Genomic DNA, 18,202 nt, shown 5'->3' with positions numbered 1-18,202 from the left:
ATAAAATGAAATTTAAACACTGTTTTCCGTCCTGTTGCTGCATTTAATGAATATATACTTTTTGTACACTGTAAGGAATTACTTTCTCTGATCGCTGAATTTCAACAAGCTTCATATAAATTATTTTTAATTGTAGAAGGTGAGGCAGAAATATCTCCCCATTTTCAACTGCTATTAAAATGGAAAATGTTGAAGTCAAATATCAAACAGTAATAAGAATTTATTTCCTATGGTATGCATTTTATCTTTCAGTTCTGTTCAGCACACACTTTCAGATTCCGCGTCAAGGACGTGTTCCTAGCCGCAAGACTATAAAATTGTGGATTGCATCATTTACGAAAACGGCTTCAGTAATAAAACAGAAACCACCAGGGTGACCAACATCAGTCCGATCTCCACAAAACAGTGCAATTGTGCGTCATGCATTCGGAAGGAGCCAGAACTTAGGCGAGAAAACAAGCAGCAGCTTTGCAATTAAGTAATCGCAGCCTTAGGAGGATTTAGCAACAGGATCTTAACTTTCATCCATAGAAAATAGCAATGGTCCACGAACTTCAAGATTGTGATATAGGAAATCGTCTGAGATTTGCCAACAGTTTCTTGAAATCCTGTCCAACAATATTGTTTTGTTAATGTCAGACGAAGCACATTTTCATTTGTCTGGAAGTGTAAATAAACAGAACTTCCGGTACTGGGCAGAGGAAAATCCGAAAGAGATCAACATGCGACCGCTTCATAGTGAACGCGTCACTGTCTGGTGTGGTGTCGCACAGTTCGGGATTATTGACCCATACCTTCTTGAAAATGAAAATGGTGGTTTCTGTTTTAGTCATCGAGTTAGAAAGAGATTATAGATTGGCCATATTGTCCTGTACAGCGCTCTTTGCGGTGCCACCGTGAAACACGGCAGATATGAACTAAGCGGCTACCGTTGTAAAAATTCGTCTCCTTACAACCTTCTGCATATGGAGGAAGAGCTACGAAAAACCAAAGAAAAAACATGTCAGTTGTGTGTGCTGCATAAAACTGCAACGTCAAAAGCAAAAAGACAACTGATACATCATATTTCAGGTAAATTGTATGAAGTGAAGTCCATAGTTTTGTTAATTAGCAGCCTTTTTTTTTTTTCATGCGTAAATGTGTAAGAAAGCCCGGCATACATGCCGTGTGTACTATAGTATTTTTTATATCTTGCTGATTCTCTTATAAGAAAAGGAACTGGTGAAACAGTGGGCAATAAATATGAATTGATACAAATTGTGTCCCTCCGAGCATAGCTTATTGTGTTCACGACACTTCTAGTGTCCTTGCTTACTGCATATAGAAGAAGACGTTGTGCTGTAGCTTATAAAAGGTATTCCTATTTTGAAGACAACGATAAACCAAATAAATGGTTCACTAGTAATGGACTTAAACTAAATACGGATAAAACCAATATGCTAGAATTCTGTTCGAAACCCAGTGAAAAACTTACTTACTTACTTACAAATGGCTTTTAAGGAACTCGAAGGTTCATTGCCGCCCTCACATAAGCCCGCCAGCGGTCCCTATCCTGTGCAACATTAATCCAGTCTCTATCATCATACCCCACCTCCCTCAAATCCATTTTAATATTATCCTCCCATCTACGTCTCGGACCACCGGCGTGGCTCAGTCGGTTAAGGCGCTTGCCTGCCGGTCTGAAGTTGCGTTCGGGCGCGGGTTCGATCCCCGCTTGGGCTGATTACCTGGTTGGGTTTTTTCCGAGGTTTTCCCCAACTGTAATGTGAATACAAGGTAATCTCTGGCGAATCCTCGGCCTCATCTCGCCAAATATCATCTCGCTATCACCAATCTCATCGACGCTAAATAACCTAGTAGTTGATACAGCGTCGTTAAATAACCAATTAAAATAAAAAAATAAAATCTACATCTCGGCCTCCCTAAAGGTCTTTTTCCCTCCGGTCTCCCAACTAACACTCTATATGCATTTCTGGATTCGCCCATACGTGCTACATGCCCTGCCCATCTCAACCGTCTGGATTTAATGTTCCTAATTATGTCAGGTGAAGAATACAAAAAACTAATAGAAATAAAATATAGCTTTTTAAATCATCGGAATCATACTCGTCATTTTATAGGCAACAATCAGCTGAGTTAACCCGTTCAATTCTAAACCCTCTCTGTTATCCTGGATTTTCCTAAGGCATACTATAGAGCAAAGTTAAAAAGTAAAGGTGATAGTGCATCTCCTTGCTTTAGCCCACAGTGAATTGGAAACGAATCTGACAGAAACTGACCTATACGGACTCTGCTGTACGTTTCACTGAGACACATTTTAATCAATCGAACTAGTTTCTTGGGAATACCAAATTCAATAAAAATGTTATATAAAACTTCGCTCTTAACCGAGTCATATGCCTTTTTGAAATCTATGAATAACTGATGCACTGTACCCTTATACTCCCATTTTTTCTCCATTATCTGTCGAATAAAAATATCTGATCAATAGTCGATCTATTACGCCTAAAACCACACTGATTTCATTACATTATTAGCTGTAGCCTATCAATGACATGCTGGCCCACTTACCGTGTCTCGCGCATGTGCAGTACCACATCATTGGACTGGGCGTTGCTTACGAGATTATACTCGTAAGCAACGGGACTGGGACACATAGTGCAGTTTCGTCTAAATGTGGTTATGTGGTTAGATCATTTACCTCAATGTCATTTGGTAGAGAAATATATAAGCTGAGTAAATGTGTAAAAGAAATATACTTTTTATATAACCCAAAATTTGCAACAATTGTATCATTTTTATGTCCAGTCCCGTGATCACTTTGATCACATTTCCGTCCCCCTCGCGTATGTGGTACCTAAGAGGTTACGTCCATTTTCGATTTTCCCCTTCAAAATTTTCCAGAGCTCCTTCAGTGGAGCAGAGTAACCCGGAGTGAGACTAGTGGCCAACAGGCTTGGAGTTCACATATTTTACTTCTTGCAGCCCCGAACCCCTTGCAAGGACGCGTTTTGCGTACCTTTTAAATTTGTCCTCCCAATTCACCTCTTTCAATTCAAATCATTGTATTGCCTATAGAGGTATCAGTGTATGTGTGTGGAGATGAGAGATTAGGAGGTCACCGCCTTTCGGTAGTTTAGTGTGTTCGCCACACTGAACAGCTGTATAGAGCACAGTATTATCACAGTCTAGTAGTATAGTTACGAAGCTCAATACTTTGGGAATATGGACCCATAGGTAGTTGCGAGCCACTAGGATCGCTACTATCATCTCATCACAGATAATATGACTACTAATATGACAATTCTACTCTCGTTACCACAGGCTTAGTGGCTGTATACACTAGGCTGTGGTATTACTGTGTAAAGAACGTGTCTTCCGAATTTGAAATAAAATTTCCACGGGAGACCGCGGTACTTTGGCAAGCCAGTACCATCCCTAACATAATTTTTTGCGTTGCTTTGTGTTGAAAGACTGACCGAACGATGGGGAAAGTGTAACTGGTCGATGATGTAAATTTGAAAATGAAGTGTCCAATATGTCTATTAATCAATACAACTGATGATAATAATAATAATAATAATAATAATAATAATAATAATAACAGTAATAATAATAAGTGTAATAACGTGGGACAAACTGCACTTTATGCGCTACAAAATTTTCCTAGTCGAACGATGTGACACTGCGCAAGACACAAATTTTCCCCCTTTTTGAAGTAAAGAAATAGGAAAATTAATAGGTCCTTCCTGATGTTTTTCTAAATATGCCACGGGTCTTGCAGAAAACCTTTTACTGACAATTTTACTGAAAAATTGAGCGACACATTTCATTTTTAAATATTCAAATTTTTCAAAATATATCTGTAAATAGATAAGAAACTAACTGACCCATAGAAAAGAAACCTTAATACACATAATTATCTATTTTTTATTTTAGTTTGTTATTTTGCATCTTAGGTTATTTAATGTCTGAATGAGATGTAGGTGATAATGCCGGCGAAATGAGTCAGGGTTCCAGGACCGAAAGTTACCCAGCATTTTTGTCATATTGGGTTGAGGGAAAACCCAGGAAAAAATCTCAACCAGGAAACTTGCCCCGACCGGGAATCGAACCCAAGCCACCTGATTTCGGAGTCAGACGGGCTAACCGTTACTTCACAGGTGTGGACTAAAATAGGCTTTAAAAACTGTAAAATAGGTTCTGAAAATAAAATATTAGGTTTTTAAAAATGTGTAATAAGACTAATAACACATACTCGTAATATCACTTCCATTAAGAGCAAAATGAATCTAAGAAATATGAAATTAATAAAATAAATAAAGTTAATTAATTATAGTAAATCTATCTATTGATCACAAAGTAAAATTATTCTACTGATCTTTCATTATTTCGATGCTGTCATTCTCCTGGTGTTATCCTAGTCAAAGTTGGCATAGTTTGTATACAAAGTAAATATATTCCTGTAACTATTGTACAAAGTTTGATCAAAATCTGTAAGACAGAAGAAAAATTATTAAATTTGTTTAAATTTACCCTCTATAATAGGATAGTTTCTCTGATACGAATATAATGACAGTTTGCAACAAAACAAATATATGTCACCTGTAATTAATGTATAATGTTTAATGAAAATCTGTTATATAGGGGAAAAGCTGATAAATTTGCCTAAATTCATACTCCTATTATGAGGTAGTTTCTTTTACATAAACGTAATGAGAGTTTGTATACAAAGAAATATGTTATCTGTAACTACTGTACAAAGGTTTATGAAAATCTGTTGCATAGAAGAAAAGTTATTCATTTTGTCCAGCTAGATTAACATTTTGGACCACTGTGGGCTGTACAAAATTGGAAGTGTCCGTATTCACTTCCACAAAATGTCCACTGGCGCTAGATATTATAGTTAATACAGCTTCTTCAAATAATCTAATCACAAAATAAATCTATGTAGGCTATTCATTCATTCATTCATTCATTCATTCATTGTGTTCTTCCAAAGGGCAGGTCTTTCACTGCAAACCCAGCATTCTCCAGTCTTTCCTATTTTGTGCCTTTCTCGTTGTCTCTCCACATGATCCATATACAGTACCTTAATGTCGTCTATCATCTGATAATTTCTCCTGCCCCGAACTCTTCTTCCGTTCACCATTCCTTCCAGTGCATCCTTCAGTAGGCAGTTTATTCTCAACCAGTGACCCAGCCAATTCCTTTTTCTCTTTCTGATCAGTTTCAGCATCATTCTTTCTTCATCCACTCTTCCCAACACAGCTTCGTTTCTTACTCTGTCCATTTCACACGCTCCATCCTTCTCCACATCCACATTTCAAATGTTTCTAGTCGCTTCTCTTCACTTCGCCGTAATGTCCATGTTTCTGCCCCATACAATGCTCCACACTACCACACAAAGCACTTCACTAGTCTCTTCCTTAGTTCTTTCTTCAGAGGTCCGCAGAAGATGCTTCTATTAAAAGCTTCCTTTACCATTACTATTCTCCTTTTGACTTCTTGGCAGCAGCTCATGTTACTGCTTATAGTACACCCCAAGTATTTGAAGCCGTCCACTTGCTTTACTGCCTCATTTAGAATTCGCAAGTTTACCTTATTTGCTTTTGTTCCTATGACCATGGTCTTCGTCTTCTTGGCATTTATCTTCATCCCATAGGGGTAACCCGGGCAAAGCGGATAAGCTAAGAATAAACAATGCCATAGGCTATATTTTGGTGACCCCGAAACAAAAAATTCATGACTTTGGTTGTGACACATGTTGTCCACATAACTACAAAACAGCAATTCGTTTCTCGTTTCTCGTTTCGGACAGTGATATGATTTGAGAAAGAATAGTAATATACGTTACAAGAGCGGTATGTTGACGTTTTCATGTTCGAGGAAAAGATTGAAAAAGCGAAACGTAGTTGAGCTTTTTTAATTTCCGAGAACATGAAAACAAACATACCGCTCGTGTATCGTACATTATTTTGTGCGAAGATCGTTTATTACATACCTGAAAGACGAATTTCTAATTAGTTGCAATGAAACCTCCATGTTGGTTTGTGTTTAATGACGCCAACTTCGGAATGCCAAAATATCTTTCTTCAACATTGTTGCTGTAAAATGTTTTCTGTGTTTACTATACTCCAGCAGGCCGTGATATGTCTGTCTTTTTTTCCCCCAGTCTATAAATGCGAACTTAAAACAAACGGTAAGGTTATGTGAGGATTTATTTTTCATTTTAATATTTTAACAACATTATTTATATAACATATTGCAGTAATAACATCGGCATCTGGAATCTTGTTGATTTTTTCACGGCTTCCTTAATGTTACTTGTATCAGGAATGCAATAAGTTTCGTGGAGTAGTAGACTTTACTTAATTTTTGCAAATATTTAAAAACAATAATTAACATTGCAATTTAGGTGAAATTGCAGTGGTAAGTTTCCAATTTATAATTATTACTATGTTAAACGTCTCTAAAAATAATGTTAAAAGCCTAAAGCGGTAAAATGAATGAAGCGGTAAGAAGAGGGAAATTGTTATGTGTGTTAGGTTGGGAATACTGAATGTGGTATTTCACACTTACCGCGTATTGGTTCTGTGCGGAAAACAAGCAAATACGCACGATCTCGCACAAAATATAGTTAATTATTCGCTTTGCCAGGGTACACGGGCGAGGTGAATAATTAACCCGGGCAAAGTGAATATCCCTATAACATTTTCACCTTTCTATTTCATTTCTCTTCACTGCTAATAAAAAAATTAAATCAACACATAAACACGATTTTAATGATTCATATGAGACGATGAGAAATGTTATTACAGCCCTTTACAGCACGTTAGATTAGTACAAAATACAAATTTGAACAAGTCGACTTTTCACTGGCACTGAAAACATGGATTTCTTCTGCTTTTCCTCCTGCCCATAAGTTACTTCTCTTTCAGCGTTTTTAATCGGTATAGATGTAAGAGCTTCAGAGCGCTGATATTTTCTTCATTTAAATAGTATCTTTTTAGCATCCACTTTTGGCTCTGGTCTAAATCAAAAGAACTGACTTGGGTTTTCCTGCTGACGATGTTGAGGGTTTTGGTGTAACCGGAACTGAAAATTTGAGTTTACTTGATGTATTCAATATTTCTTCAATCTCTGAAGATGAAGACATCACAGAGGTGGTTGATTCTGAGTAAGCATTAACTGTTTCTTCTGCCGCAGAAGGAACTGGCGCCGCATAATATGAGCCAGCTGTCGTTTCGCTGATTGCTGGCTCAAGTGGGTGATCTGTAAGTTCATCTGGAGCAAAATCTTCATCAACAAACACGTTATGGTTGTATGACCAGATAGCAGAACCACTGATTGGAAGATTTTATTTCTTCAAGTGCTTTCTTCATGGCTTCTTCAGACCATTTGGCTTGCTCCGTCTTCCTCTTGAAAAATTAAACCATCTGAAAACGCATTACTACCTTTCTAATTAAAAATTAAGATCGGTGTTGTTGATTTATAATTTAATTAGTCTGACTTAATGCCTCCACTATGTAAAATGACGTAACACGCTTTATTACAATAGACAAATACATACAAAAATACAGCTAACACTTATATAGTCGAAAGAGGTGGCAGGGCAAAGCGGATAACTTATCCACTTTGCCCTATTCGCTTTGGCCACAGACGCCACTTCGCTTTTCATTTAAGGTTATACAAACATTAACGTGAATATTCTTCTTCATAATTACGACACTATAGAAGTAATAGTATCGCCTATATATTACTATCACATAACAAAGAGTTTCTGCAGTACTGTATGTTGTACATAAGTTTCTCTTACCTTGAAATATTTTAAGAAAACAGTCAATTTTCTTCAAACACAAGCTGACTTCTTTTCTCACTAGCCAGAATGACAAGTCAGTTCCAGCAGCAAAATCTGGTTGAGATTCTTCCCCAACATAACAGAAAGTGCTACCTATTGGCGTTTCTAAGAAATAGACATTATTCTCTTTGCCCGGGTTATTCGTTTTGGCCGGGTCTCCCCTACTGCTCACAGCTGTCATTTAGCTCCAGTAACATATCCTTTAGTATCATCTCCTCTTGTGCTAACAACGTCATATCATCAGAAAATCTTATACACTTTATTCTTCTTCCCCCTACTATCGCTCCTCCTATTTCCTGAAAATAGTTCTTCACCAAATCCTCCAAGTAGATGTTGAACAGAGTAGTTGATAAGAGCAGCCTTGTCTTACTCCTCTCCCTATATCACTTCCTTCTGACATTTCTTCTCCTACCCTGACTTTGACACGTTGTTTCATATAAAGATTACTGAACAGCCTCCTCTCTTTCCACGATCTAATACTTAGCCATTCACATCAGTAAAAGGTCTCATTTACTGGCGCGTAAAACTAAATATTTTAATAATCATAAATGCATTTCAAATGTTGTTACGCGTAACAAGCTTTTTAGAGTAATTGGTTTTTTTAATACCTCCGGTACGTTATTTATGGAATTCTGAAAATGCTGTGTCTAAACGAAGAAAAATATTACTTCACTTCCATAAATAAAAATATTACATTTATTGTAATTACTTCATCCAGAGAAAAGATAAAAAAGGATAACGTCATTAAATTTCGTGTTATAATTTCCATGGCCTCGTGAAAGTCGATGTTGAATACAACAGACAGTAATAAAAAAAATGACTGTAGAAGATTGCATTTTAATATTGGACATGAATATTTGATCGTAATTATTTATATTTTGTATTTTTCAATTAATTTAACGTCCATTTGCACAATTTTAATATAGCCTATGTTTTTTTCTACTGGTTATGAAGGTTAAATGTGCAAGCTTTCGCACATATCGGTCAAAGCGTGTAGATATACATACATACATACATACATACATACATACATACATACATACATACATACATACATACATACATGTAAATATGCACACATACACACATTACATTACATACACGTATGTCTTTCACTATTGCAGTATAGTATCAAGAAAATATTATTGATATACAGTACATTAGAGATCCATGATATTCTTGAAAACTCCCTGGAACTGCGAAGAAAAATAAAGGAAAACATATTTATCAAAAAAAAATTCTGACTCGTTATTTCGAAAAAAATCAACTTCATATGAAACAATTTAATAAACATTATCTTCTGTATGTTTGTGACTGAAGACAGGCAAAACATCACAACATAACAAAAAGTTTTGCAAAAATATGGAGAAAATGACAAATTTTTAATAATTATGTATAAATCAATATTTATTAAGTGCATTTAAGAATTGTCTTTCAAGTTTCGAATGTTCAAAAATTTAAGATACAGGAGGTTTGAAAGAGTTGCTGACAATGGTGTATGGACTTCATATATTTTGACGATATGTAGCTAACTTGAAATCTGTACATTTAAAAGTTGGTAAAACGCATATGAATATTTATGAAAATTACATTATATTTTAACATTGGACACTGAAACTAAAAATAGGCAACTTTATCAACAACTTTGGTTTTATGCCGAGAAAAGTAGCACAATTGACGCCGTTGGTAACTAAAGTATTGTAACTTAATTACTTCCTCCGCACAATGAATTTTCATTACAAATTGTAACAATTGCACTATAAGCATTACAATTTCATCCCAAATTTACAATATTAATAATATTTAGTAAATGTTGTGTTCTATTTGAAGGGTTCAGAACCATAGTGGACCAAGCGCCATATATTAAAGACGTAGAAAAGAAGTGTTAAAATTAAGTTATTACCATAATTCAATGGAAACATATAGTAAGTAATATAAAGTATATACATTAAAATTAAATGATATGTAAATCTTCATTAAACTATGATATTCACTTACCTTTAACTCTTACTTTCTACGTTTTAATAAATGGCGCTTGGCCCACTATGGCTCTGAACCCTTCATTTAGCCTATTAATATCACACGGTAGTAACCTTAACCGATCATTAAAGTGGTTCAAACAGCCTACTTCCAAAAATTACTTTCTTGGTTAAGAGATGTACACAAACTTAATTACTGCAAATATATTCTTGATAAGTATACGAAACAAATATATAATGTAAGTATTAAGAAAATAGTGGGCACCCGGATTCCAACCGGGGACCACTCAATCTACAGTCGTAATGCTCTACTTATATTCTACCACTGAATTACACTAGTGCCTGCTTTTAATGCGATAAAGTTTGACTATTAGCATTAGGCGGAGTACAGTATTGTTTCTATACCAGTAAGAAGGAACGGCTGTCTAAAAAAATTCACATTAAAAGTCATTTATTTCGCTCGTGGGATTACTTCACTCGGTATGTGGCTCGTTTCACATACATTCCTTCTCAAGATAAAAGATATAATTTTTAATATTTGTGTCGTAAATAACGTTTTACCACATTTATGACTCGAAGATAAAGAATTAATCTATTACTTTTGTACACTCTTATATATGAGTCATTCCACGTCAAATCGCACAAAATTATACAAATTTTGACCTTCATATTTCTGATTGCGTTTATATTTTTTTCACCAACTCTATGGGTCTAATAAACCAACAAGTGTACTTTTATTTCCTCCTAAGTCCACATGTTTTTAAAATATTGCATGTTAAAATTCGTTAAAAATGTCGCAAATTCAACATTTAAAGCGTCATATTTCCGAGGATATTTATGTTAAAATGTTTTTGAAAAATGCATTTAAAAGCTTAAAGTACTGTCTTTTGTTAAATATTTACTAACTAATTTTAATGTAATTATTACAAATATTTCGTTATGATTCAATTTTTAAAAGTTAGATATCAATGTGAAATAGCCGTATTAAAAATCCAACAAAATGCCTACTAGGTGCACTGAAGTATTCTTAATAATTCCAGAAAAAATCACAATGGGATCTCCAATAGTTTAGTGAAAATTTAATTACTTACGACGCAATGTGTAGCGGTCGGTGCAGCAGCAGTGGACGGGAAGCGTTGAAGCTCGCTGGGAGGTTTATCGGCGCTGGATGATCGACTGAACGTTGCAAGATTACACACAGTAGGGATCAAGTCACTCGAGAAAACACTGCTAATTTACTTATTATGATATCCTCATATATTTGTACATTATGCTTTTTAAACGTTTGTTTTCATTCTCAACTAAATTTTCATTCGCCTACCATCTTTCTTGAAAGAAAATTGTTTTACTAGGCCTAAATCTTCGGTTTTTGACAACGGAATGAAAGAATGTAATTTTAATGTACCAGTTATTGGTTTTAGATTGTGGTATCTGGCCTGCAAATTTTCAGTGTGGTTTTTGTGCTTATTCAATGGACAAAATATAAATGACACTTTAGAAATGTTTTTTTGTGACCAATCAAACAGTTTTTTTTTTGTTGATGTTGTTTTATAGGATCTTGTATAGGCTGCTCTCGTGGCAAGTCTTTTAACAGTTCCTCCAATGCCACCACATGGACTTTTACCATGCGACGTTGCAAAGAAGTGTCATTCAGCACTAATTCCATAATCGTCTTCATGTAAGCAATTATTTTTAAAATTCTTTTTGTTTTTGTGTTGTTAACTTGATCCATCGGAAAAGTAAATGATTTTTTTCATATCGTTAAATTCTCGCTTTAAGAAGTTGATTGCTTCGGATTGAAAACAATGAAAGGAATCGGTGTCATGTTTAATGATTTCTGAGATGACGACAATATTTTTGTGACGAATTTCTGTATCTTCTTTGAAATATACTACGAAAGGATGTATTGTGTCTTGGCATTTTTTCCAATGCACACCTTGTACTCAATCTTGTATTACAAAATGAATAATTTTCAGAAAAGTCTGCAATAGGCCTAACTATGTAATTTTCAGGTTGTACATTTTCTTTGCATTCCGTCAAAAATAAAATATGGCGACTTTTGAAGGGATGACGATGCATCTTCTACATGAAAAACTTTACTTGCTTGGAAGCCTTTTATTTTTTTTAACTTTTCACGGGGGTGTCGTTTTCGTTGTAGTTTTCTTTTCTTGATAGTGGATTCTATTGACATCAAACTCTTGTTTAATTCCTCAATATTGGTGATTTCTAGCGCTGTATCCATAGTTCTGCTAGAATAAGAACTGGGATAATCACTCTCTCTGCACGCACTTTTATTTGATTCATGTTTACTAATATCACAAGAACTAACGGCTTCACATATAATTTCATCTGACCTATCTGGAAGTTGATAGATTTTTTACGGAATGAATCACATATTCGCACATTCAAAGACTCCTTTAAATTGAGCTTTATCAATAAATCGCGACTTATGCGTCTTAGTGTTTTCTTTTTAAAAGCGTGATTAGAAAGGTCAAATGGATTTAAACACTTGTTATATATTACGCGTTCTTTACCGTCACTGATGTTGTATAGAAGACACGTCACTCCGTGAAATTCAAACTCTGACTGATTATTTTTCTCTTCTATATTTTGTCTCCTGCCATCTATTTACTGCCATAAAGTTTACTGCCTTACCCAGCCTTGCTATCTTTAAGCACTTCGCTATATTACAGTATAAACATACAGCTTTGTGAAGGGCTCCCCCTCTGACAATAATAAGATAACTTTAGATATTTATTGTTCCTTAAGGTATTGATCATGTGATGAATGAATGCATTTCTTTCGTAGTATTGCGAGATCAGATATTACATGCAACGGGGGATTTCGTAAAAATTGCCGCGGACAGCCTTCTAGTCTCTCTATGGCTGCAAGTAGTACATTAGCTGAGAATCGCGAGCGCGTGCATGCCTCCGGAAAATAAATTGTTACAAATGTATGTGTGGAGATCCCACATTTCTAAATGCAGTAGTTTACAGATAATACATCAGGGAACAAGTCTGTAATTTTTTCAGATTTTTAACTTGGCTATTTAATATAGTAATTATGCTTTAAAAAAAGAAATGATTAAAAAAATACTCCAAATTTTAAATTTATTAGTGATAGGCCTAAAGTAATAAAAAGTGTTGTATTTAGTCTTTAAAATGCGCCAAACCGCAAATCTCAATTATTTGTAGACACAGAGTTCCAAGTGAGTTTATGTAACAGTAAGCGCATAATTTGCGTAATTTCAGATAGTTATAACTACACAAATAATTAATAATTATGAAAATAAAACAATATGGGTCTCTTTATTTGATGTCTGGAATTCATGAAAAAAAATTCGACCATTTCCGAGAAGGTAGTGTTTTATGGCTGTGCGATTTGACGTGGAATGACTCATATGTGAGATATAAATTTTATTGAATAATTTTAAGAGTTACTTACCTATTTCAATGTCACTTTCAAGTTGTCTGCCTATTACGGGAACACTGGGATACAACCTTAAACTTTCCTTGATTACACGTTCCAAATATTTCATTTCATTCAGATCCTTCATCGTTGGAGGGCGGTCAGATCCTTCAAATATGCTCTCGAACTCTTCATATAGTTTTTCCTGGAACAAATACATGTACATACACACATCCATACATAAGTGTTCTTCCTCAGGGAAGGTCTTTCGCTACAAACCTAGCATTCTTCATTCTTTTCTATTTTCTACCCTCCTCTTTGTCTCCGAATATGATCCATATATCTTAATGTCGTCTATCATATTATATCTTCTTCTGCCCAGAAATCTTCTCCCGTTCACCATTCTTCCCAGTGCATCCTTCAGTAAGCAGTTTCTTCTCAGCCAGTGATCCAACCAATTCCTTTTTCTCTTTCTGATAAGTTGCAACAATATTCTTTTTTCACCCACTCTTTTCAACACAGCTTTATTTCTTATTCTGTCTGTCCATTTCACACGCTCCATTCTTCTCCATATCCACATTTCAAATACTTTTAGTTGCTTCTCTTCACTTGGTCGTAATGTCTATACTTCTTCCCCATACAATGCCACACTTCACACAAAGCACTTTATTAGTCTCATTTTTAATTCTTTTTCCAGCGGTCCGCAGAAGATGCTCCCTTTTCTATTAAAAGCTTCCTTTGCCATTGATGTTCTCCTTTTGATTTCCTGGCAGCAGCTGATATTATTGCTTATAGTACATCCCAAGTATTTGAAGCTGTCCACTTGCTCTACTGCCTCATTTAGTATTTGCAGGTTTATCTTCTTTATTTTTCTTCCTATGGCTATGGTCTTCTTCTTCTTTGCATTCATCTTCATCCCATTCTGCTGCTCTCATTTAAGCTCCAGTAGCATATCCCTTTGTATCGTCTCCTCTTCTGCTAACAACGCCATATGATCAGCAAATTTTGTACACTTTATTCTTTTTCCTCCTACTATCACCGCTCCCATGTTCTGAAAACAGTTCTTCACCAAATTCTTCTAGTAAATGTTGAACAATATAGGTCATATGTTAAACTAGCCATACCATGTGCTTCGCTGCACTTGTTAGAAAGGAATATTGATTTAAATGTAAATACAGTTTTGTAATTACTTAGTGAATAATAGCTTTTTGTATGTTTTAAGTCGTTTGCTCCTGAATCATTTTCAAATTTGTATTTAAAACTATGAATTTAACTGTTATTATCATGCAGTACTTTCTGGAGTTGTGCAGTCAATCTTACTTTGAGATTGATACTTTATTAGACCTAATACACAATTGATCAGCGTCTGAAATGAAATATACTTGTAAGAACTGAACGTTCTTACTCTCAGCTGGAAGAAGTTTTCAATTAAATTATTAGCCTATGCTTAAACTTTAAATGATAGCGTAGAAATGACTTTATGTATTTCTTTTGCACCAAACGATGCCACTTGGAACAGGATGTTGTACTCTCTTATATTGTTTAGAAAGTGTGTTGATAACGGATGTACTACGATAAGTAAGGTTTTAATTGGTTCTGGGGGCTCTTGAATCTCAGGAGGAACAACTTTTACAACAGCGCAACATAATCCGTTTGGCTCATTACTCTTTTTTTTTTTTTTGCTTTGCTTTTATTGCATAGTTTATTCATTTTATCTATTTTAATACAATTCAAATGAACGTAGTTAATATTTTGATTATAATATAATGGGATGCTAAGTTAACGTACTATTAATGCATACTAAATCAATACACTCTCGTTCGTTAATTCTCTGAAATGAAATTGAAGGTGGTACATAAATATTATTTTATGAAACACCGGAAACGAACATGGGTAAATTATGAGCGCAGGAACACTATTTTGTGATACTTTGTAAAATAACTCAGCTCCAGCGAGTTCTACGGTAAAATACAAATTTTTACTCTATGTGTGTTGTATTTTTGGTCCCTGAAAAATACTCACCTTTACGATAAAACTCTTTAAAATACCGTAATGTTATGTTCTGTGGACAAAAAGAAACTGAAGTGTATAAAATTAGAGTAGGCTAACTTATGTGGAATAAAGTTTAAATAATCAAGTAATATAATATTGCGACAGGATATCAAGTTTTCTGTGCGTAACAATCTATTTTAATCTTACTTGTCCCCTATTCACTCAGGAGTTACCGTAATAGCATATAGCATTATGTCTGTCTAGAGACCACACTTTCAAATAGTGAAATAATAATTATACAAATCGGTTAAGTAGCTTCTGAGATTACTTCATACAAACACGCAAACATTTTCTGTATGTTAATATTGATAAACATTTACATATTCCCATCATACTATTATATCCATATAACAGTGTTAAATGAATATCTTCCGTTTGTTATTATGCAAGGCCCCTTATAGGCGAAGTCATTTGTTTCCATTTCATTATAGCCTATTGGTCTGAGATGGCGATGATAAAACGCATTGTTATTTTAAAACTCCTGTATCTCGTTAAATATCAGTCCTATTAAAATTTCGAATAGAATGAAACTTATCAGAAATCAATGTTAAAGAAACTTTTGTTATGTAACAATTTTCATAGCAATCAATAATAAGCGAGATATTTTGATTTAATTATTTCAGACCCTCTTATAACTTCCCTTTTAAATAAAGTATTTTGAATGCCATACAGCCTAAAATCTAAGTTGGAGCAACCTTAATTTATATTCAAATGTTCATATAAATCAGTTCAGCCATTATCGTGGAAAGGTAACAATCTCCAGACAGACAAAAATAAAAAATAAAAACGATTTTTGGTGTCAGAATGGCTAATTATACGTGTTGACACCAATTATTTTTTAAAAGGCGAAAATTACCAGAAAAATTTTGGTTACAGATTTATTATTAGTATAGATTTTAGAGATTTAAATATAAAATACAGTGAAAGGTAAAGAATTTAATGGATAAATTCAAGCAGATAATTAAGAATTTACAGAGGGCAATTACTAAAATATATATTAAAGTTATACACTGTGTCAACTTTTCTAGATCTCTATCGATAGAACTGAACCACAGCTGAATAATCCATTTCAATCAATTTATGAGCAACTGTTGTCTTATATTAGTTTTAAAATTCTGCGCTTCCCAAGCTGATGTCTTGGATACACCTCCCTGTTGAGCTAAATTTTTTAACAATTTCGTAGGAGACTACGCTAGCCCAGTGGTTCCCAAAATGGAGGTCGCGACCTCCAGGGGAGGGAATCGTATATAAAGAGGCGAGTGGGTCGCGAGATTATTTACAAATAAAACATAAAATGCCTTATTAACCAACACTGTGTGTTCAGAAACATAAATAATATTCAACATAATAAAAAAACTTTCAGTCGTTATACACTAAACTTCATTAATGTGGTAATTATGCCTATTTTTCATAAAGTAGCTCTCAATTCTGGACTCTGTACTCGATGCAAATATAGTGATATCACTTTCAAGTTCACTAAGATTTCTCGTCTTCTTTATGGAAATCATAAATGAGAGACTTATTTTGCACAAATATGAGCCTGCAAATGTAATAAAAAAAACTTGTAGAGCTTCTTTTGCAAGATCGAAGTACTTATTCATGAATTCCCTTGATCCACAACTAGCAACTAGTCTGCGAAAAAGCTTAGTTTCAATATTCCATCTTCAGATACGTACATATTTAAATGAATTGTTCCTTTTTTATTTCAGGCAGTTGACCCAGTCCTACAAAAAACAGTTTCATATTTTTTGCGTTGGTAGCAGTGGATTCGAATCCTTTAACGTAAATTCATTTTAAATTGTGACGATTGTTGTGCAGTAGTTTGCATGTGTTCAGCTCGTACAGCTTGACCCATAGCTCACGTGTAAAGTTTCAAGTTTGATAAACATACAATACTAATTTATTAAAAAAAAAATCGAATGAATTTTATAACTGAAAAACATATACATAACACAAGAAGAAATGTCCCAACTCTTTTGGCAGAACCTAAATGCCACACTACAGCTGGATTAAGACACAGTAGGAATTATGGACTAGGACTAGACAATTCAGTATTAAAAAATAATCCAGAGCTAAGCAATTTACACATTCTTAAGTTTAAAAATAAAGTGAAAATGCTTGTATGATATTTCATAAATATTATTATTATTATTATTTTTAAGTGTTAGTAGCATTATGTATTACTAATATTTTATTGTATTTATCTTATGCATGTAACCTATAAGATAAAACATTGTAATAAATATAAATACTGTAGATCATTTTCTTAATTAATAACAGTGTACATCTCCAATAAATGATTTCTTAGCATCACCACAGATACACTTGATTGTATGTACTTGTCACTAGAGAGTTCTTGAAATTTATATTTTCCCTGCCATTCATAAAATGTTTTGATATGATACCTCTTGCACAAAAGGGGAGATCTCTAACTGAAACTTGATTAATATATTTCAGTATTATTTGTATTTATACTGGTAATAATAAACAGTTTGACTCGTAGACATTTTGTTTTTCAATATTAACTTCCCATGATTGTATGAGAAGATTCGAAGAGAAGGGCAATTACATAGACCTTCGGCTCCACCCTACTACCAATAATGCGTAACACGATGTCAATACGGCGGTTGCTGTCGTCTGCGATACAACGAACTTTTCTGTTGATTTTCGAGTTCGTCATTTTTTTCCTGGTTATTATATGCTAATTTAAGTTGTGTTAACTCTCGCTTAGTGGTATTATATTTTATTTAATCAGTCTTCGTATTTATTTTGTTATTGTAAATATTTTTGTTTCATTACTATTATTATTATTATTATTATTATTATTATTATTATTGTTACTATTATTTCCATCATCAACATTATTATTGATCACTGTAAAATTGATGTAGACTACTGGACT

General features: G+C 34.3%; 1 protein-coding gene across 3 annotated transcripts in view; it reads right to left on the bottom strand.

Moving 5' to 3' along the window:
- The window catches only part of LOC138698293 (cytochrome P450 4C1-like), a 66,761-nt gene that overhangs the window by 591 nt on the left and 47,968 nt on the right, over window positions 1–18,202 (bottom strand). For all 3 annotated transcript variants that reach the window (XM_069824088.1, XM_069824089.1, XM_069824090.1), the window contains one exon: window positions 13,285–13,453. In XM_069824088.1, the coding sequence (XP_069680189.1) occupies window positions 13,285–13,453 (169 nt within the window). The remainder of the gene's footprint in view (window positions 1–13,284; window positions 13,454–18,202) is intronic.

This window comes from Periplaneta americana, chromosome 4, assembly GCF_040183065.1.
Source record: "Periplaneta americana isolate PAMFEO1 chromosome 4, P.americana_PAMFEO1_priV1, whole genome shotgun sequence".
NCBI lineage: Eukaryota > Metazoa > Arthropoda > Insecta > Blattodea > Blattidae > Periplaneta > Periplaneta americana.
This window is presented reverse-complemented; position numbering and strand designations above follow the sequence as displayed.